The 21191-nt window shown below is 56.2% G+C and overlaps 1 protein-coding gene across 1 annotated transcript; it reads right to left on the bottom strand.

Moving 5' to 3' along the window:
• Positions 1-2580: 2580 nt before the first annotated feature.
• LOC135211801 (mucin-2-like) lies at positions 2581-19723 on the bottom strand. Its single transcript, XM_064245013.1, has 4 exons — positions 19292-19723; positions 3294-4422; positions 3145-3173; positions 2581-3008 (listed from the first exon to the last, which is right to left on the bottom strand). Exons 1-4 carry the CDS (start codon positions 19721-19723, stop codon positions 2934-2936), a joined length of 1665 nt encoding a protein of 554 aa, XP_064101083.1. The 3' UTR covers positions 2581-2933.
• Positions 19724-21191: the final 1468 nt, after the last annotated feature.

Here is a 21191-nt window from a genome sequence, read left to right as displayed (position 1 = left end):
CCTGAGTGTAGACGCCTCTTCGTTAGCACCTGGGTTACCAAGAAAGAAGTTTCCAAGAACACTTTCTTTCTGGCTGCGTGAGGTGATCAGGAGGGCTTACGAGACAGCTGGCAGTGACGACATCCGTACCCTTCATCTGAGAGCCCACGAAGTCAGAGGTATTGTCCAAGCCTTGCGTTTCGCAAGAACTTCTCCGTGGCGCAGGTTCTGAAGGCAGGGGTTTGGGCCAACCAGACCACCTTCACTTCCTTCTACCTTCGGGATATCACCCACAGGTCCTTGGACACCTTTTCCTTGGGACCCATGGTGGCTGCTCAACTAGTTGCGTAGTCTACCCAGCACCCGAGCGGACAGAACAGCATCGTTTCCTTGTGTGACTGTATGTATGGACGAGTGAAAGAGAGTGTGACTGGCTTCTCTTCCTCCTTCATTCTTCCCTCTACCTGTGGGCAGAGGGCCGCGGTCGTCACTACGCTGAACAGGAGGCCGATGCAGGTAAGCTACACAACCGAGCCCCATTCTATCCCTTTCAGTAGGGATAGAAGTGTTTATCCACCACTCCCCAACAAGGGGGGGAGTGGAAGCCAACAAGAGACAAACCCATAACTTTACTTTGGCTCTTGAAGTAGGAACTAGTTCTTGCTATTGCTAATGATAAGAGGTATGCTTGCCTCCCTCTTATAATTTGGTCCAGAAGTCTGACCCTTGTTCAAAAGCTTACGACCGGTTCAGCTGCCACTAAGTACCTTCCTATTGTAAAGGACCTCAGGTTTGTATAGTTAGGAAAAATACAATTTTCGACAAATTGTTATTTTTTGCTATCATTCATTTTATTTAGATTTTGGTTGATGATAGTCAAGTGATACAGTGTTTTAATCTCAGTCTGCAGTTCCTGTTGTGTCAACATGTAGTTTAGTTCACATGGAGTATCCTAGCCCTCAGAATACATAGCATATACTTTTATACACTTGTATCAGCTGACATTCAATATTTTTATATTATTGTTTCATAAAAGTATGAATGAATAACTTCCTAGGTGACTTATTATTCATTAGCTAGATTCTCTGATGTTTGACTGCACATGTAATAATGTTTCTCTTATGTCAGTATCTTAAATTATTGGCCATTTCGTACTTTTGGTTTTACTATTTTCTAAACTTGGGAATAAAAGTCATACCTTCTTATATTATTTCTCTTGTTCCCCTTTCCCAGGGTTCCTACCCCTTGCTGTGGACAAAAGGCTACAATCAAAACAGTTTTGCTGGTGTAGGTAAATTAGATAAGTATATAACTTTAGTCATTAAATGCCAGCTTGCTTGAATGTAATTTCGATCACTCTTGGAACATGAATGAAAGTGATATTACATGGCATGCCCTCTCATCACAATTCTAGTATCTGGTGAGGTCGAATAATTTGAGACTGGGTCCTCACTGTTAAACCTAAACTATGAAGCACAAAGTGTCAAGTATCAGTTCAGGTTAATGTAACAATGGTCTCTCTTGGTGGGTCCCTTTGCTGGGAAGGAGACATTAGAATGTATATGGACAGATAGGTCTTCCAATCAGTGTTTGACAGGACCTGTCTAGTGGTTTCCCTCATAAACAAAAAGTTGATTGATAGAGTTGCTTTGCTCTGTCTCCATGAACTCAACAATAAATCACGCAATGTGGTTCGTCATTTTTCTTTTAAACAGTGTATGTTAATAGTAATTTTTTTTGTATACAAGATTATATTATAGTCTTGTTTACAATACTTTTTATTTATTTTTTTTTTTCTTCGTAAATATGCTGATGTCTCAATTGTTAAGTTTATTTTTTTTTTATCTTTTTTAATTTATTTGAACTTATCAGCTCTCTGTTGTTATTTTTTTTCATGTTTGATATATATATATATATATATATATATATATATATATATATATATATATATATATATATATATATATAGATATAGAATATTTATATACGTATATACAACAGATATATATATATTAGTATATATATATATATATATATATATATAAATATATATATATATATATATATATATATATATATATATATATATATATCACACATATATATATGTAATATATATATATATATATATATATTTATATATATATGATAACTTGATCACGAAGTATATAAAATGTGATGCTATGTATAAATAAAGGTTTTTGCCACAAAGGAAAAAATGAAAAAGTGAGATAGCCGAGTACTTTCGGTCCTGTTCAGACCCTTTACTAAGGGTCTGAACAGGACCGAAAGTACTCGGCTATCTCGCTTTTTCATTTTTTCCTTCGTGGCAAAAAAACCTTTATATATATATATATATATATCTATATCTATATCTATACATGCACACACACACACACACACACACACATATATATATATATATATATATTATATATATATATATATATATATATATATATATATAATATATATATATATATAATATATATATATATATATATATATATATATATATATATATATATATAAATATATATATATATATATAATATATATATATAATTATTTGCAGGACATCAAAATGAAAGGGTCAAAATATCGATGGCAAAATCATTTATAAATATAATGGCATCATATACATTTTCCAAAATGAAGATGATGGCATAAGACATCTTATAGTAATAAATATATATGTATATCTATATATTCACATGTCATATATGTTCACTAAAGTTCATATTTTTTTCCCAATCGGCTCCTTCAAAATTACTGATTTGTTTTCATTGAAGCAAGAAAATGCTTTTTGATTTGTTAAAGACATGGTAAATACATCATTAAATACATTTGATACGTTGTTACAGTAAATACGCTTGAAAACGTTACAACGTGTCACATTATTTTTTACGATTTGAATTTCTCCTTCTTCTTCTTCTCCTCTGTCATCCGACCAATCAACGGATTGTCCTCCACTGTCGTTGACCATCACCCAGGTTCACCCGCTGGATCACCTGGATGACGATACGCCTCTGCAAAAGGAAAAAAAAGGTGAACCGTTTGTTTACTTATATATGGACACACACAGGCAGACACACATTCTTTCAACATTAGATTTGTGACGCAAGAGGAATAGTAGACACTACATACAAAACAATTTATAGTTACCCTGGGTATCTTCCAGAACGGCGGGATATCTGAAATTAGAAAGAAAAAGACCATGTCAACAGTAACCAAATAAGCTCGGTTCAGAATATTTTTCCTCAGTTAATTCTTTTGGAATCATTTGAAACCACACTGCCATTCCGACTACTCACCCGTCACTTGGGCGATCTCCTTGATGTTTTCGTCGATGCCTTGGGATTCCTGTTCCAGTTCGCTGACAGAGGAGTTCAGGCCGTACACCAGCACAGTGGCAGTTTCGTTCGCCATGCGAGCCAGGGCGGCCACGTTGTTTTGGCTCAGGTCGTAGCCCAGTCCCTCGGCTAAATGCGTGAATTCTGCCAGGAGATTGATCATGCACGCGAGGCTCTCGAGGGACCCGTATTCAAGGGTGTCGTTCACATCCCTCAGCAGGATAGCGGCGACCTTGTCCGGATGACCACTCAGAGAGTTATTTCCGTTCATGTTGCAGTAAGGTTCCAGCTTCAGGAAATCAGCAGAGTCGTTGGTGTGAATTTGAAACTCGGGATGAGTGTCCCTCTTGTGTCTTCTGCCATTCTTCATGAGCAATGCTAGGGCGTGCAGTCTTTTGCTCATCTGGATGGCCCTCAGGAGCAACTGTAACCGGCTGAGTTTCTCCTGCTTCTGTCGCTCTAATTCAGCCTTCTTTGCAACTAGTTCATCAATTGAGCTCGCTGTTGTTGGAGCTTCAGGAGCTTTAGTGGTTGGGGGAGCTATAGTGGTCACAGGGGCTCTTATAGTAGTGGGAGCTATAGTGGTCGTAGGAGCTCTAGTGGTCGTGTGAGCAACCGTTGTTGGTCCTGCAGGGGTAGTTGTGGGTGGCTGTCCTGCTGGAGTTGTTGTAGGTCCTGCAGGGGTAGTTGTGGGTGGCTGTCCTGCTGGAGTGGTGGTTGGTCCTGCAGGGGTAGTTGTGGGTGGCTGTCCTGCTGGAGTGGTGGTTGGTCCTGCAGGGGGAGTTGTGGGTGGCTGTCCTGCTGGAGTGGTGGTTGGTCCTGCATGGGTAGTTGTGGGTGGCTGTCCTGTTGGAGTGGTGGTTGGTCCTGCATGGGTAGTTGTGGGTGGCTGTCCTGCTGGAGTGGTGGTTGGTCCTGCAGGGGTAGTTGTGGGTGGCTGTCCTGCTGGAGTCGTTGTTGGTCCTGCAGGGGTAGTTTGTGGGTGCTGTCCTGGCGGGATGGTGGTTGGTCTGCAGGGGGTAGTTGTGGGTGGCTGTCCTGCTGGAGTGGTGGTTAGTCCTGCAGGGGTAGTTGTGGGTGGTTGTCCTTGCTAGAAGTTGTGGGGTTGGTCTGCAAGGGGTAGTTGTTTGGTGCTGTCTGCGGAGTGTGTGGTTTGTTCTGCAGGGGTAGTTGTGGGTGCTGTCCTGCTGGAGTGGGTTGTTGGTCCTGCAGGGGTGTTTTGTGGGGTGGCTGTCGCTGAGTTTGTTTGTAGTCCTGCAGGGGTAGTTGTGGGTGGCTGTCCTGCTGGAGTGGTGGTTGGTCCTGCAGGGGTAGTTGTGGGTGGCTGTCCTGCTGGAGTCGTTGTAGGTCCTGCAGGGGTAGTTGTGGGTGGCTGTCCTGCTGGAGGGTGGTGTGGGTCTGCAGGGGTAGTTGTGGGTGGCTGTCCTGCTGGAGTGGTGGTTGGTTCCTAACCGGGGGTAGTGTGGGTGGCTGTCCCTGCTGGAGTGTTGTGGTCCTGCAGGGGTATGTGGGTGGGCTGTCCTGCTGGAGTGGTTGGTTGGTCCTGCAGGGGTAGTTGTGGGTGGCTGTCCTGCTGGAGTGGTGGTTGGTCCTGCAGGGGTAGTTGTGGGTGGCTGTCCTGCTGGAGTGGTGGTTGGTCCTGCAGGGGTAGTTGTGGGTGGCTGTCCTGCTGAGTGGTGGTTGGTCTGCAGGGGTAGTTGTGGGTGGCTGTCCTGCTGGAGTGGTGGTTGGTCCTGCAGGGGTAGTTGTGGGTGGCTGTCCTGCTGGAGTTGTTGTAGGTCCTGCAGGGGTAGTTGTGGGTGGGCTTGGTTCCGGCTGGAGTTGGTTGGTAGGTCCTGGCAGGGATAGGTTTGGTAGGGTGGCCTGTCCTGGGGTTGTTGTAGGGGTCCTGCAGGGGTAGTTGTGGGTGGCTGTCCTGCTGGAGTGGTGGTTGGTCCTTTTTTTTTTTTGCAGGGGTTAGTTGTTGGTGTGCTTCCTGCTGGAGGTTGTTTGTAGGTTCCTGCAGGGGTAGTTGTGGGGGTGTCTGTCCTGCTGGAGTGGTGGTCTGGTCCTCAGGGGTAGGTTGGTGGTGCCTGTTCCTGCTGGAGGGGTTGTTGTAAGGTTCCTGCCAGGGTAGGGGTTGGTGGGTGGCTGTCCTGCATTAGGAGTCGTTGTTGGCCCTGCAAGGGGAGTTGATGGGTGCTGTCCTGCGGGGAGGTGGTGGTTGTCCTGCCAGGGGTAGTTTTTTGTGGGTGGGCTGTCCTGCTGGAAGTTCGTTGGTAGGTTCCTTGCAAGGGTGTGTGGGTGGCTGTCCTGCTGGAGGTCTGTTGTAGTCCTTGCAGGGGTGGGTGGTGGAATGGCTGTCCTTGCTAGGAGTGGTGGTGGTTGGTCCTTGCACGGGGTAGTTTGGGAGTGGCTGTCCTGCTGGAGTGGTGGTTGGTCCTGCAGGGGTAGTTGTGGGTGGCTGTCCTGCTGGAGTGGTGGTTGGTCCTGCAGGGGTAGTTGTGGTGGCTGGTTCTGCTGGGTGGTCGCGCTTGTCCTGCAGGGGTAGTTGGTGGGTGGCTTGGTCTCACTGCTGGAGTGGTAGGTTGGTTCCCTGCAGGGGTCTTTTTGTGGGTGGCTGTCCGCTGGAGGTTGTTGTAGGTCGCTGCAGGGTAGGGTTTGGTGGGTGCTGTCCTGCTGGAGGGTGGTTGGTCCTTCAAGGGTAGTTGTGGGTGCTGTTCACTGGCTGAGTGGTGGTTGTCCTGCAGGGGTAGTTGTGGGTGGCTTGTCCTGCTGGAGTTGGTGGATTGGTCCTAGCAGGGGTAAAAAAGGGTTGTGGGTGGCTGTCTGCTGGAGTTGTTGGGTAGGTCCCTGCAGGGGTATGTTGTTGGTGGCCTGTCCTGGCTGGAGTTGTTTAGTCTGCAGGGGTTAGTTTGGTGGGGTGGTCCTGTCTGCTGGAGGGGTTGTTGTAGGTTCTGGGCAGGGGTAGTTTGGTGGGTGCCTGTCCTGCTGGAGTGGTGGTTGGTCCTGGCAGGGGTTTTGTGTTTTGGTGGCTGTTCCTGGCTGGAGTGGTATTGTCCTGCAGGGGTTAGTTTTGGGTTGGGCTGGTCCTGTGAGTTGTTGTGGTCCTGCAGGGTGGGAGTTGGTGGTTGGCTTGTCCTGCTGGAAGGGGTTGTTGTAGGTTCTGCAGGGTTAGGGTTGGTGGGTGGCTTGTCCTGCCTGGAGTGTGGGTTGGTCCTGCCGGGGTAGTTGTCGGGTTGGGCTTGGTCCTGCTGGAGGGGTGGTGGTTTGGTCCTGCAGGGGGTTAAGTTGGGTGGGTGGCTGTCCTGCTGAGTGGTGATTGGTCCTTGGCCGGGGTAGTTGTGGGTGGCTGTCCTGCTTGGAGTTGGGATTGTCCTGCATGGGGTTAAGTTGTTGGGTGGCTGTCCTGCTGGAGTGTGATTGGTCCTGCAGGGGTAGGTTGTGGGTGGCCTTGTCCTGCTGGAAGTGGTGAATTGTCCTGCAGGGGTTAGTTGTTGGGTGGCCTTGTCTGCTGGGTGTGGTTGGTCCTGCAAGGGGGTAGTTTGTGGGTGGCTGTCCTGCTGGAGTTGGTGGTTTGGTCCCCTGCAGGGGTAAGTTTTGTGGGTGGCTGTCCTGCGGAGTGGGTTTAGGTTCCCTGCAGTTGGTAGGTTGTGGGTGCCTGTCCTGCTGGAAGGGTGGTGGTTGGTCCTGCCGGGTGTGAGTTTTTGGTGGGCTGGTCCTGCTGGAGTTTGTTGTAGGTCCTGGCAGGGGGTATGGTGTGGGTGGCTGTCCTGCTGGAGTGGTGGTTGGTCCTGCAGGGGTTGTTGTGGGTGGCTGTCCTGCTGGAGTGGTGGTTGGTCCTCAGGGTGTTGTGGGTGCTGTCCCCTGCTGTAGTGGTGGTTGGTGCCTGCAGTGGTATTGTGGGTGGCTGTTCCTGCTGGAGTTTGTTGTAGGTCCTTCAGGGGTAGTTAGATGTTGGTGGCTGTCCTGCTGGAGTGGTTGGTTAGGATCCTGCAGGGGTAGTTGTGGGTGGCTGGTCCTGTCCTGGAGTGGTGGTTTGGTCTGCAAGGGGGTAAGTGTGGTGGCTGTTCCTGCTGGAGTGGGTGGTGGGTCCCTGCAGGGGGTAGTTGTGGGTGGCATTGTCCTGCTGGAGTGGGTTGGTTGGTCTGGCAGGGGTAGTTGTGGGTGGGCGTTTTCCCTGCTTGGAGGTGGTGGTTGGTCCCTGCAGGGGATAAGATTGTGGGTGGCTGTCCCTGCCTTGGAGTGGTGGTTGGTCCTGCAGGGGGTAGATTGTGGGTGGCTGTCCTGCTGGGAGTCGGTTGGGATAGGTCCTGCCTGGGGTAGTTGTGGGTTGGCTGTCCTGCTGGAGCTGGTGGTTTGGTCCTGCAGGGGGTAGATGTGGGTGGCTGTCCTGGCTTGGAAGTGGTGGGTTTGGTCCTGCAGGGGTAGTTGGTGGGTGGCTTGTCCCTGCTGGAGTGGTGGTTGGTCCTGGCAAGGGGTTATTTTGTGGGTGGCCTTGTCCTGCTGGAGGGGTTCGTTGTTTTCCTGCAGGGTAGTTGTGGGATGGGCCTGTCCATTGTTGGGAGTTGGTTGGTTAGGGTCCTGCAAGGGGTAGGATGTGTGGTGGCTGTCCTGCTGGATTGGTTGGTGGTCCTGCTGCAGGGGTAGGTTGGTTGGGTGGCCTGTCCTGCTGAGGTTGGTTGTAAGGTCCTGCAGGGGTAGGGTTTGGGTTGCTGTCCTGCTGGAGGTGGTGGTTGGTCCCTGCAGGGGTTAGAATGTGGGTGGCTGGTCCTGCTGGAGTTGGTTGGTTTAGGTCCTGCAGGGGTAGTTGTGGGTGGCTGTCCCCTGTCCTGGAGTTTTTGTAGGTTCTGGCCAGGGGTAGGTTGGTTGGATGTCTGCCTGGGCTTGGAGTTGTTGGGTAGGTCCTGTCCAGGGTAGTTGGTGGTGGCTTGTCCCTCTGGAGTGGTGGTTTGGTCCTGCGGGGTAGGGGTTGTGGGTGGCTGTCCTGCTTGGAGTTGTTGGGTGGTCCTGCGGGGGTAGTTTGTTGGGTGGCTGTCCCTGCTGGCAGTTGGTTGGTTAGGTGCCTGCAGGGGTAGATGTGGGGTGGCTGGTCCTGCTGGAGTGGTGGTTGGTCCTGGCGGGTAGGTTTTGGTTGGGTGCCTGTCCTGGCTGGAGTAGGTTGGTTTGGGATCCTGGCGGGTAGTTGGGGTGGCTGTCCTGGCTGGAGTGGTGGTTGGTCCCCTGCCAGGGGTTAGATTGTGGGGTGGCTGTCCTGCTGGAGGGTGGTTGGTGGTCCCTGCCAGGGGTGTTTGTGGTGGACTTGGCCCCTGCTGGAGGGGTCGTTGTTTGGTCCTGCAGGTTGTAATGGGTGGGGGTTTGTCTGTCCCTGCTGGAGTGGTGGTTTGGTCCTGTCAGGGGTAAAGTTGTTGGGTGGCTGTCCTGCCTGGAGTCGGTTGTTGGTTCTGCAGGGGTAGTTCGTGGGTGGGCTGTCCTGCTTGGAGTTGGTTGGCTTAGGTCCTGCAGGGGTAGTTGGTGGGTGGTCCTGTTCCCTGCTGGAGGGTTGGTTGGTAGGTCCTGCAGGGGTTAGTTTGTGTGGGTGGCTGTCCTGCTGGAGTGGTTTGGTTGAGGTCCTGCAGGGGTAGTTTGTGGGTTGGCTGTCCTGCTGGAGTGGTGGTTGGTCCTGCAATGGGGCTAGTTGTGGGTGGCTTGTCCTGCTGGGAGTTGTTGTTGGTCCCTGCAGGGTATTGTGGGGTTGCTGTCCTGCTGGAGGGTGGTGGTTGGTCCCTGGCAGGGGTAGATTGTGGGTGGCTGTCCCTGCTGGAGTTGGTTGGTTTGGTTCCTGCAGGGAACTTCCTGGGTGGCTGTCCTCTGAGGTGGTGGTTGTCCTGCGGGGTAGAATTGTGGGTGGCCTGTCCTGCTGGAATGGTTGTTGGTCCTGCAGGGGTAGTTGTGGGTGGCCTGGTCCTGGGGCTGGATGGGTTTGGTTTTGGGTCCCTGGCAGGGGTATATGTGGGGTGGCCCTGTCCTGGCTGGAGTGGGGTGGTTGGTCCTGCAATGGGGTTAGTTTTTGGGGGGGTGGGTGGCTGTCCTGCTGGAGTTGGTTGGTTTTGGGTCCTGCCAGGGGCGGTAGATTGTGGTGTGGCTGTCCTGCTGGAGTGTTTGGTTGTGGTCCTGCAGGGGTATCTTGTGGGTTTGGCTGTCCTGCCTGGGAGTGGGGTGGTTTTGGTCCCTGCAGGGGTAAGGAATGTGGGTTGGGCTGTTCCTGCTGGAGTGGTCGGTTTGGTCCTGCATGTGGGTATTTGTGGGTGGCTGTCCTGCTGGAGTTGGTGGTTTGTTCCTGCAGGGGTATATTGTGGGTGGGCTGTTCCTGCTGGAGTGGTGGTTGGTCCTGCAGGGGTAGTTTGATGGGTGGCTGTCCTGCTGGATTGGTGTTGGTACCTGGCAGGGGTACTTGGTGGTTGGCTTGTCCCTGGCTGGGGAGGGGTGGTGTTTGGTCCTGCAGGGTACTTGTGGGTGGGCTGTTCCTGGCCTGGATCTGGTGGTTGGGTCCTGCAGGGGTACTTGTGTTGGCTGTCGCCTGCTGGATTTGGTGGCTTGGTCCTGCATGGGTAAGATGTGGGTGGCTGGTCCTGCTGGAGTGGTTGGTTGGTCCTGCAGGGGTTAGTTGTGGGTGGCTGTCCCTGCTGGAGTTGGTTGTTAGGTCCCTGCAGGGGTTAGATTGGTGGGTGGGCTGTCCTGCTGGAGTTGGTTGGTTTGGTGCCTAGCAGGGTAGTTGTGTGTTGGCCTGTCCTGCTGGAGGGGTGGTGGTTGGTTCCTGCAAGTTGTACTTGGTGGGTGGCTGGTCCTTGCTGGAGTGGTGGTTGATCCTGAAGGGGGTAGTTGGGGGGTGGGCTTTCCTGCTGGAGTGGTGGTTCGTCTGCAAGGGTAGTTGTGGGTGGGCTGTCCTGCTGGAGTGGTGGTTGGTCCTGCAGGGGTAGTTGTGGGTGGCTGTCCTGCTGGAGGGGTGGTGGTTGGTTTCTGCAGGGCGTTAGATGGGGTGGGTGGCTGTCCATGCTGGAAGTGGTGGTTGGTTCCTGGCCAGGGCAGGGGTACTTGTGGGGGCTGGTCCTGATGGAGTGGTGGTTGGTCCTGCAGGTTAGGTGTGGGTGGTGTCCTGCTGGAGGTGGTGGTTGGTCCTGCAGGGGTAAGTTGGGTGGGTGGCTGTCCTGCTGGAGTGTGTTGGTTAGGTCCTTGCAAGGGGTTAGATTGTGGGTGGGCCCTGTCCTGCTGGAGTGGTGGTGTTGGTCCTGCATGGGGTAGTTGTGGGTGGCTGGTCCTGATGGATGGTGGTTGGTCCCGCTTAGGGTAGGATGGTGGCGTTGTGCCTGTCCTGGCTGGAGTGGTGGTTGGTCATGAAGGAGGTTATTTGTGGAAGTGGCCTGTCCTGGGGCTGGAAGTGGTGGGTTGGTCCTGGCAGGGGTAGTGTGTGTGGCCTGTCCTGGATGGAGGTGGTTGGTTGGTTCCTGCAGGGGTTTAGGATTGTGGGTGGCTGTCATGCTGGAGTGGTGGTTGGTCTCAGGGGTAGATGTGGGTGGCGTTCTGCTGGAGGATGGTGGTTGGTCCTGCAGGGGTAGTTGTGGGGGTGGCTGGTACCTGCTGGCAGTTGGTTGGTTGGTCCTGCAGGGGTCCTGGGGTGGCTGTCCTGCTGGAGGGGTGGTGGTTGGTCCTGAGGGGTTACTGTGGGGGCTGGGTCTGCCTGGAGTGGGGTTGGTCCTGCAGAGGGTACTTGGCGGTTGCTCGTCCGGCTGGAGTGGTGGTTGGTCCTGCAAGGGGTAGATTGTGGGTGGCTGTTGGCCTGGGGTGGTGGTTGGTCCTGCAGGGGTAGTTGGTGGGTGGCTGTCCTGTGGAGTGGTCGGTTGGTCTGCAGGGGTAAGATGTGGGTGGCTGTCCTGCTGGAGTGGTGGTTGGTCCTGCAGGGGTAGTTGTGGGTGGCTGTCCTGCTGGAGTGGTGTTGGTCCTGCAGGGGTACTTTGGTGGTGGGTGGCTGTCCTGTGGAGTGTGGTTGGTCCTGCAGGGGGTAGATGGTGGGTGGCTTGGTTCCGGCTGGGTGGTGGTTGGTCCTGCAGGGTGTAGTTGTGGGTGGCTGTCCTGCTGGAGTCGGTTGGTTAGTCCTGGCAGGGTAGTTGGGGTGGGCTTGGGTCCTGTGGAGTGTGTGGTTGGTCCCGGCAGGGGTCGATTTGTGGGTGGCGTCATTGCTGAGGTGGGGGGTTGGTCAGGCAGGGGTACTTGTGGGGGGCTGGGGTCCTGCTGGAGTGGTGGTTGCGTCCGGCAGGGGTAGGATGGTGGGTGGCTGTCCCTGCTGGAGGTGGTGGTTTGGTCCTGGCAGGGGTAGGTTGTGGGTGGGCTGTCCTGTGGAGGTGTTGGTCCTGGCAAGGGGAGATGTGGGTGGCGGTGTCCTGGTGGAGTGGTGGTGGTCTGAGGGGTAGTTGGGGTGGGTGGCTGTCCTTGCTGGAAGGGTGGTTGGTTCTGCAGGGGTAGTTGTGGCCTGGCTGGTCCTGGGATGGAACGTGGTGGTTGGTCCTGGCAGGGGTTATTGTGGGGGGCCTGTCCTGGATGGAGTTGTTGTTAGGTTTCCGGCAGGGGTTGTTGTGGGTGGGCCTGACTGCTGGAGGGTGTTGTAGGTCCTGCCAGGGGTAGTTGTGGGTGGCTGTCCTGCTGGAGTGGTGGTTGGTCCTGCAGGGGTAGTTGTGGGTGGCTGTCCTGCTGGAGGGGTGGTTGGTCCTGCAGGGGTAGTTGTGGGTGGCTGTCCTGCTGGAGTGGTGGTTGGTCCTGCAGGGGTAGATTGTCCGGTGGCTGTCCTGCTGGGGTGGATGTTCAGGTGGGTTAGGCGAACATTCACCTGCAGGGGTAGTTGTGGGCCTATGGACACTGTCCTGCTGAGTGGTGGGTTCTGGTCCTGTAAGGGGTTAGTTTGTGGGTGGCTGTCCTTGCTGGTGAAGTCGGTTGGTTGGTTCCTGCAGGGGTAGATTGTGGGTGGCTTGTCCTGTGGAGGGGGGTGGTCCTGGCAGGGGACTTTGTGGGTGGCGTCCTGCTGGAGGGGTTGGTTGGTTCCTGCAGGGGTAGATTGTGGGTGGGCTGTTCCTGCTGGAAGTCGGCTTGGTTGGGGTTCCTGCAGGGGTAGTTTGCGGGTGGCTGTCCTTTGGGAGTGGTGGGTGGTCCTGCAGGGGATAGGATGGTGGGTTGGCTGTCCTGCTGGGAGTTGGGGTGGTTGGTCCTGCAGGGTATTTGTGGGTTGGCTTGTTCTGCTGGAGGTTGGTTGGGTTGAGGTCCTGCAGGGTTAGTTGTGGGGTGGCTGTCCTGCTGGAGTGTGGTTGGTCCTGCAGGGGTAGTTTGTGGGTGGCTGTCCTTGCTGGGGAGTTGGTGGTTGGTCCGCAGGGGTAGATGTGGTGGGCTGCATTGTCCTGCTGGAAGTGGTGGTTGGTCGGCAGGGGTAGTTGTGGGTGGCCTGTCCTGGGCTGGAGTGGGGTGGTTGGTCCTGCAGGGGTTAGATGGGGGTGGGTGGCTGTCCTCGGCTGGAAGTGGTGGTTGGTCCTGCAGGGGTCCGTTGTGGGTGGCTGTACTGGGGCTTGGAGTTGTTGGGTAGGTCCTGCAGGGGTTGTTGTCCGGGTGGCTGGTAGGTGCTGGGAGTTTTGTAGGTTCCTGCAGGGTAAAGATGTGGGGGCTGTCCTGCTGGAGTGGTGGTTGTCCTGCAGGGGGTTACTTGTGGGTGGCTTGTCCTGCTGGAGTTGGTTGGTTAGGTCCTGCAGGGTTGTTGTTGCGGTGGGGCTTGTACCTGCTGGAGTTCGTTGTAGGTCCTGGCAGGGGTAGTTGTGGGTGGCTGTCCCTGCTGGGAGTGGTGGTTGGTCCTGCAGGGGTAGGTTGGTTGGGTGGATGTACCTGCGGAGGGGTGGTGGTTTGTCCTGCCAGGGTAGTTGTGGGTGGCTGTCCTGCTGGAGTGGTTGGTTCCGGTCCTGCAGTGGTAGATGTGGGGGCCTGTCTGTGGAGGGGTGGTGGTTGGTCCTGCAGGGGGTAGATGTGGGTGGGCTGTCCTGCTGGGAGTGGTGGTTTGGTCCTGGCAGGGGTAGGTTGGTTGGGTGGCCTGTCCTGCTGGATTGGGGTGGGTTTGGTCCGGGCAGGGGTAGATTGGCGTGGCCTGTCCTGCTGGAGTTGGTTGGTGGGTCCTGCAGGGGTAGATGTGGGTGGCTGTACATGTGGGAGTGGTGGTTGGTCCTGCAGGGGTAGATGTGGGGTGCTGTCTGATGGGAGTGGTTCGGTTGTCCTGCTGGGAGGTCTTGGTGGGTTGGCCTGTCCTGCTGGAAGGGTGGTGGTTGTCCTGCCAGGGGTAGTTGTGGGTGGATGTCCTGCTGGAGGGGTGGTGTGGTCTGCAAGAAAGACCGGCGTTAGTTGGTGGGTGGCTGTCTAATGATGGGAGTGGGCCGGTAGGTCCTGCAGGGGTTAGTTCTGTGGCGTGCTGTCCTGATGGAGTGGGGTTGTCCATGCCAGGGGAGATGTGGGTGGCTAAGTTCCTGATGGGAGTGGTGGTTGGTCCTTGCAGGGGTAGTTGTGGGTGCTGTCCTGGCTGGAGTGGCGTGGTTGGTCCTGCAGGGTTTAGGATGTGGGGGTGGGGACCTGTCCTGCTGGAGGGGGTGGTGGTTGGTCATTGCAGGGGTTAGTGGGTGGGTGGCTGTCCATGCTGGAGTGGTGGTTGGTCCTGCAGGGGTAGGATGGTTGGGTGGCCCTGTTCCTGCTGAAGGGGTGGTGGTTGGTCCCTGCAGGGGTAGTGTGGGTGGCTTGTTCCTGGGCGGAGTTGGTGGTTGGTCCTGCAGGGGTAGATGTGGGTGGCCCTGTCCTGGCTGAGTTGGTTGGTTGGTCTCTGCCAGGGGAGTGTGGGTGGCCTGTCCTGCTGGAGGGGGGTTGGCCTTGCAGGGGTTAGATGGGTGGGTGGCTGTCCTGCCTGGAGTGGTGGTTGGTCCCTGCATGGGGTAGTTGTGGGGGCTTGTCTGGGCTGGAGGGTGGTGGTCCTGGCAGGGGTACCTTGTGGGTGGCTGGTCCTGCTGGACGTTGGTTGGTTGGTCTTGCAGGGGTAGAGTGTGGGTGGCCTGTCCTGCTGAGGGTGGTGGTTGGTCCCGCAGGGGTTTAGTTGGGTGGGTGGCTGTCTGCTGGAGTGGTGGTTGGTCCTGCAGGGTAGTGTGGGTGGCTGTCCTGCCTGGAAGTGGTGGTTGGTGCCTGCAGGGGTAAGATGTGGGTGGCCTTGTCCTGGGCTGGAGTGGTTGTTGGTCCTGCAGGGGTAGTTGTGGGTGGCCTGTCCTGGCTGGAGTTTTTGTTGGTGCTCCTGCAAGGGCGTAGATGTGGGTGGCCTGTCCTCTGCTGGAGGGTGGTGGTTGGTCTAGGCAGGGTTTTAGTTGGGCGGGTCGGCTGTCCTGCTGGAGTCGGTTGGTTGGTCCTGAAGGGGTAGTTGTGGGTGGCTGGTTCCTGCTGGAGGGGTGGTGGTGGGTCCTTGAAGGGGTATATGGGTGGGTGCTGGTTCCCTGCTGGTTTTTTTTCTTAGTGGTGGTTGGTCCTGCAGGGGTTAGTTTTTGGGTGGCTGTCTGCTGGAGGTGGTGGTTCCGGTCCTGCAGGGGAGGGGTAGATTGTGGGTGGCTGTCCTGCTGGAGTGGTGGTTGGCCTGCCAGGGGTAGATTGTGGGTGGCTGTCCTGCTGGACCGTGGTGGTCGGTCCTGGCAGGGTAGGTTGGTTGGGTGGCCTGTTCCTGCTGGAGGGGTGGTGGTTGGTCCTGCAGGGGCTTAGATGGTGGGTAGCTGTTCCTGCTGGAGTGGTGGTTGTCCTGGCAGGGGTTTAGATTGTGGGTGGACCTTGGTCCTGTGGAGTGGTGGTTGGTCCTGCAGGGGTTAGATTTGGGTGGGCTGGTCTGCTGGAGTGTTGTACCGTCGCTGGCAGGGGTAGGTTGGTTTGGGTGTTGCCGTCCTTGCTGGAGGGTGGTGGTTGGTCCTGCAGGGGTTAGTGGGGGGGCTGGTAATTGATGGAGTGGTGGTTGGTCTGCAGGGGTAGATGTGGGTGGCCTGTCCTGGCTGGATAGTGGTGGTTCGGTCCTGCAGGGTTTAGATTGTGGCCTCCTTAGCCTTTTTTTTTTTTCGTTTTTCCTTTGGCTGTCCTGCTGGAGGGGTGGTGGTTGGTCATTTGACAGGGGTAGGGTTGGGTGGGTGGCTGTCCTGCTGGAGTGGTGGTTGGTCCTGGCAGGGGGAGATGGTGGAGGTTGGCTGTCCTGCTGAAGGGTTGTTGTAGGTTCTGCAGGGGTAGGGTAGGTTGGGGTGGCCTGTCCTGCTTGGAGGGGTGGTTGGTCCTGCAGGGTAGGTTGGGTTGGGTGGCCCTGTCCTGCTGGAGGGGTGGTGGTTGAGGTCCTTGCAGGGGTTAGGGTTGGTGGGTGTCTGTACCCTGCCTGGAGCTGGTTGGTTGATTGGTCCTTGCAGGGGTAGATTGTGGGTGGTGGTGTCTGCTGGAGTTGTTGTAGGTCCTGCAGGGGTAGGTTGTGGGTGGCTGTCCTGCTGGAGGGTGGTTGGTTCCTGGCAGGGTTAGTTGTGGGTGGCCTGTCTGCGGAGGGGTGGTGGTTGGTCCTGCAGGGGTTAGAGTGGGGCTGGTCCTGATGGAGTGGTGTAGGTCCGCAGGGGTAGTTGTGGTGGCCTGGTCCTGCTGGAGTGGAGTGGTTGGTTCCTGCAGGGGTTAGGTTGTGGGTGCCTGCTCATGGGGCTGGAGTTGGTGGGTTGGTCCCTGCAGGGGTAGTTGTGGGTGGCGTCCTGTGGAGTGGGGTTCCGGTCCTGGCAGGGGGTTAAGATTGTGGGTGGGTCCTGCTGAGGTTGTGTAGGTCCTGCAGGGTGGTAAGAGTTTGGGTGGCTGGTCTGCTGGAGTGGTGGTTGGTCCTGCAGGGGTAGGTTGTGGGTGGCTGGTCTGCTGGAGTGGTGGTTGGTCCGGCAAGGGGTAGGATGTGGGTGGCGGTCTGCTGGGAAGTTGTTGTAGGTCCGCAGGGGTTGTTGTGGGTGGCTGGCTTGCTTGGAGTTGTTGTACGGGGGAGTCCTGCAGGGGTAGTTGTGGGGGCCGTTCCTGCTGGAGGTGGTGGTTGGTCCTGGCAGGGGTAGTTGTGGTAGTTGTGGGTGGCCTGTCCCTTGGCTGGAGTTGTTGGTTAGGTCCTGCCAGGGGTAGTTGTGGGTGGATGTCCTGCGGGAGTGGGTGGTTGGTCCTGCAGGGGTAGTGGTGGGTGGCCTGTCCTGGCTGGAGTTGGGGGTTGGTTCCTGCAGGGGTAGTTTTGGTGGCCTGTCCTGCCTGGAGGGTGGTGGTTGGTATCCGCAGGGGTTCGTTGGTGGGTGGCTGTCCTGCTGGAGTGGGGTTGGTCCTGGCAGGGGTAGGATGGTTGGTGGCCTTTGTCCTGCTGGAGGGGATTGTTGTAGGTCCTTGCCAGGGGATTGGGTTGGTGGGTGGCTGTACCTGCTGGAGTTTTGTTTGTAGGTCCTCGCCAGGGGTAGTTGTGGGTGGCTGTCCTGCCTGGAGTGGTGGTTGGTCCATGCAGGGGAGTGTGGGTGGCTGTCCTGCTGGAGGTTGTTGGGTAGGTCCTGCAGGGTAGTTGTGGGTGGCCTGTCCTGGCTGGAGGGTTGTTGGTTGGTCCTGCATGGGGTATTATGTGGCCGGTGGCTGTCCTGCTGGAGGGGTTGTTGTAGGTTCCTGCAGGGTGGTTGTTGTGGGTGGGGCTGTTCTGGCTGGACGTGGTTGTAGGTCCTTCGCATGGGTAGTTCGTTGGGTTGGCTGTCCTGCTGGAGGTGGTGGTGGTCCCTGCAGGGGGTAGTTGTGGGGTGGCCGGGGTGACCTGTCCTGTGGAGTTGTTTGTAGGTCCTGGCAGGGTAGTTGGTTGGGTGGCCATTGTCCGCTGGAGGGGTGGTGGTGGTCCTGCAGGGTTAGATTGGTGGGTGGCTTTCCTGCTGGGAGTTGTGTAGGTCCCGCCGGGGTAGTTGTGGGTGGCTGGTCCTGCTGGAAGTGGTGGTTGGTCTGCAGGGGTAGTTGGTGGGTGGACTGTCCTGCTGGAGTGGTGGTGGCCTGCAGGGGTTAGGATTGTGGGTTGCTGTCCTGCTGGATGGGGTTGTAGGTTCCTGAAGGGGTAGGGTTGGTGGGTGGCTGCCTGCCTGAAGGGTGGTTTGGTCCTGGCAGGGGTAGGTTGGGGTTGGCGTGTCCTGCGGGAGTGGTGGTGTCCTGCTAGGGGTGGTTGTGGGGTGCTGTCCTGCTGGAGTTTGGGGGTTGGGTCCTGGCAGGGGTTAGTTAGTGGGTGGCCTGTCCTGGCTGGAGTGGTGGTTTGGTCCTGCAGGGGTAGACTTTGTGGGGATGGCTGTCCATGACTGGAGTTTGTTGTAGGTCCATGCAGGGGTTGTTGTGGTGGCTGTCCTGCTGGAGTTGTTGGTAGGTCGCAGGGCGTTAGTTGTGGGTGGAGTCCATGTGGAGGTAGTGGTGGTTGGTCCTGGCAGGGTAGGTTGGTTGGGTGGCCTGTCCTGCTGGAGGGGTGTTGTAAGTTTCATGCAGGGGTAGGGTTGGTGGGTGGCTGTCCTGCTGGAGAGTGTGGTTGGTCCTGAGGGGTAGATGTCGGGTGGCTGTCCTGCTGGAGGTTGTTGTAGGCCTGCAGGGGTTGTGTGGTGGCTGTCTGCTGGAGGGGTTGTTGTAGGTTCCCTACAGGGTAGGGTTTTGGTGGGTTGTGGCTTGTCCCGCTGGAGTGGTGGTTGGTCCTGAGGTGGGTAGTTGTGGGTGCTCTGTTTCCTGATGGAGGTTGTTGAGGGTCCTGCAGGGGTATAGTTGGGTGGCGCGGCTGTCCTGCTGGAGTGGTGGTGGTCCTGCAGGGGTTAGTGGTGGGTGGCTGTCCTGCTGGGAGTGGTGGTTGGCGTCCCGCAGGGGTAGTTGTGGGTGGGATGTTCATGGGGCTGGAGTTCGTTGGGTTAGGTCCTGAGGGGTAGTGTGGGTGGCCTGTCCTGCGGATTCGTTGTAGGTCCTGCAGGGGTTAGTTGTGGGGGGCTGTAATGGCTGGAGTGGTGGTTGTCCTGCAGGGGTTAGGGGTTGTGGGGTGGCTGTCCTTGCTGGAAGTTGTTGGGTAGGTCCAGTGCCAGGGGTAGTTGTGGGTGGCCCTGTCTGGCTGGAGCGTTGGTAGGTTTCCTGGCAGGGGTAGTTGTGGGTGGCCTGTCCGGCTGGAGGGGTCGTTGTAGGTCCTGCAGGGCGTTAGTGGGTGGGTGTGTTGTTCCGCTGGAGTCCGTTGTAGGTCTTGCAGGGTTAGTTGTGGGGTGGGCTGTTCCTGCTGGAGGTGGTGGTTGGTCCCGCAGGGGGGTTGTGGGTGGCTGTCCTGCTGGAAGGGTCGTTGTTGGTCTGAGGGGTTAGTTGGGATGGGTGGCTGTCCTGCTCGGAGTCGGTGGTTTCCTGGAAGGGGGTAGGTTGTGGGTGGCCTGTCCTGCTGGAGGGCGTTGTTGGTCTGCAAGGGTTAGTTGGGTGGTGGCTGTCTGCTGGAGTTGGTGGTGGCCTGCAGGGTAGTTGTGGGTGCTGTTCCTGCTGGAGGTGGTGGTGGTCCTGAAGGGGTAGGGGTTGTGGGTGGCTTGGTCCTGGGAGTTGTTGGGTAGGTCCTGCAGGGGTATTGGTGGGTGCCGCTGTTCCTGGGCTGGGGAAGTTGTTGTAGTGCTGCAGGGGTTAGTTGTGGGTGGCTGTCCTGCTGGAGGTGGTAGTTGGTCCTGGCGGGGTAAGGGGTTTGTGGGTGGCTGTCCTGCTGGAGGGTTAGTTGGGCCTGGCAGGGGTAGGTTGTGGGTGGCCTGTCATGGCTGGGTGGTGGTGGTCCTGCAGGGGTAGGTTGGGTTGGTGTGGCCTGTCCTGCTCGGAGGGGTTGTTTGTAGGGCCTGGCAGGGGTAGTTGCTGGGTGGTGTCCTGGCTGAGTTGTTGTAGGTCCCTGCCAGGTTTAGTTGTGGTGGCTGTACCATGGATGGAGTGGTAGTTAGGTCCTGAAGGGTAGGGTTAGATGGTGGCTGTCTGCTGGAGTTGTTGGGTAGGTCCTTTGCCAGGGGTAGTTGATGCGGTGGCTGTCCTGCTGGAGTGGGTTGGTTAGGGGTTCCTGCAGGGGTAGTTGTGGGTGGCTGTCCTGCTGGAGTGGTGGTTGGTCCTGCAGGGGTAGTTGTGGGTGGCTGTCCTGCTGGAGTGGTTGTTGGTCCTGCAGGGGTGGTTGTGGGTGGCTGTCCTGCTGGAGTTGGGGTTGGGTCTGGAAGGGGTAGTTGTGGGTGGCTGTCCTGCTGGAGTGGTAGTTGGTCCTGCAGGGGTAGTTGTGGGTGGCTGTCCTGCTGGAGTGGTGGTTGGTCCTGCAGGGGTAGTTGTGGGTGGCTGTCCTGCTGGAGGGGTGGTTGTTGGTCCTGCATGGGGTTAGTTGGTTGGCGTGGCTGTCTGTGGAGTGGTTGTTGGTCCTGGCAGGTGGTAGGTTGTGGGTGGCTGTTCCTGCTGGAGGTGGTGGTTGGTCCTGCAGGGTAGTTCGTGGGTGGCTGTCTGCTGCGAGGGGTGGTGGGTTGGGCCTGAAGGGGTTTTAGTTGGGTGGGTGCTCTGGCTGGGAGTGGTTGTTGTCCTGAAGGGGTAGTTGTGGGAGGTGGCTGGTCCTGCTGGGACGTGGTTGGTTTGGTCCTGCAGGGGTAGTTGTGGGTCGGCTTTCCTGCTGGAGTGGTGGTTGGTACCTTGCAGGGGTAGGTTGTGGGTGGCGTCTGCTGGAAGTGGTTGTTGGTCCTGAAGGGGTTTAGTTGTGGGTGGGCTGTCCTGCGGGAGGTGGTTGTGGTCCTGCAGGGGTAGGGGTTGTGGGTGGCTGTCATGCTTGGAGTTGGTCGTGGTCCTCGAAGGGTAGTTGTGGGTGGCTGTCCTGCTGGAGTGGTGGTTGGTCCTGCAGGGGTAGTTGTGGGTGGCTGTCCTGCTGGAGTGGTGGTTGGTCCTGCAGGGGTAGTTGTGGGTGGCTGTCCTGCTGGAGTGGTTGTTGGTCCTGCAGGGGTAGTTGTGGGTGGCTGTCCTGCTGGAGTGGTTGTTGGTCCTGCAGGGGTAGTTGTGGGTGGCTGTCCTGCTGGAGTGGTGGTTGGTCCTGCAGGGGTAGTTGTGGGTGGCTGTCCTGCTGGAGTCGTTGTTGGTCCTGCAGGGGTAGTTGTGGGTGGCTGTCCTGCTGGAGTGGTGGTTGGTCCTGCAGGGGTAGTTGTGGGTGGCTGTCCTGCTGGAGTGGTGGTTGGTCCTGCAGGGGTAGTTGGTGGGTGGCTTGTCTGCTGGGAGTGGTGGTTGTCCTGCAGGGGTAGTTGTGGGTGGCTGTCCTGCTGGAGTGGTGGTTGGTCCTGCAGGTAGTTGTGGGTGGCTGTCCCTGCTGGAACGTGGGTAGTTGCCTGCAGGGGTAGTTGTGGGTGGCTGTCCTGCTGGAGTGGTGGTTGGTCCTGCAGGGGTAGTTGTGGGTGGCTGTCCTGCTGGAGTGGTGGTTGGTCCTGCAGGGGTAGTTGTGGGTGGCTGTCCTGCTGGAGTGGTAGTTGGTCCCTGCAGGGTAAAGTTTGTGGGGGTGGCTGTTCCTGCCTGGAGTGGTAGTTATGTCCTGAAGGGGTAGTTTGTGGTGGCTGTTCCCTGCTGGAGTGGTGGTTGGTCCTGCAGCGGTAGTTGTGGGTGGCTGTCCTGCTGGAGTGGTGGTTGGTCCTGCAGGGGTAAAGTTGTTGGGGCTGTCCCTGCTGGAGTCGTTGTAGGTCCTGCAGGGGTAGTTGTGGGTGGCTGTCCTGCTGGAGTGGTGGTTGGTCCTGCAGGGGTAGTTGTGGTGGTGTCCTGCGGACGTGGTAGTTGGTCCTGCAAGGGGTAGTTGGGTGGCTGTCCTGCTGGATGGTA

Source organism: Macrobrachium nipponense, chromosome 40, assembly GCF_015104395.2.
Source record: "Macrobrachium nipponense isolate FS-2020 chromosome 40, ASM1510439v2, whole genome shotgun sequence".
Lineage (NCBI taxonomy): Eukaryota > Metazoa > Arthropoda > Malacostraca > Decapoda > Palaemonidae > Macrobrachium > Macrobrachium nipponense.
Note: the sequence above shows the minus strand (reverse complement) of the source record. Positions and strands in the feature narration are given on the sequence as shown.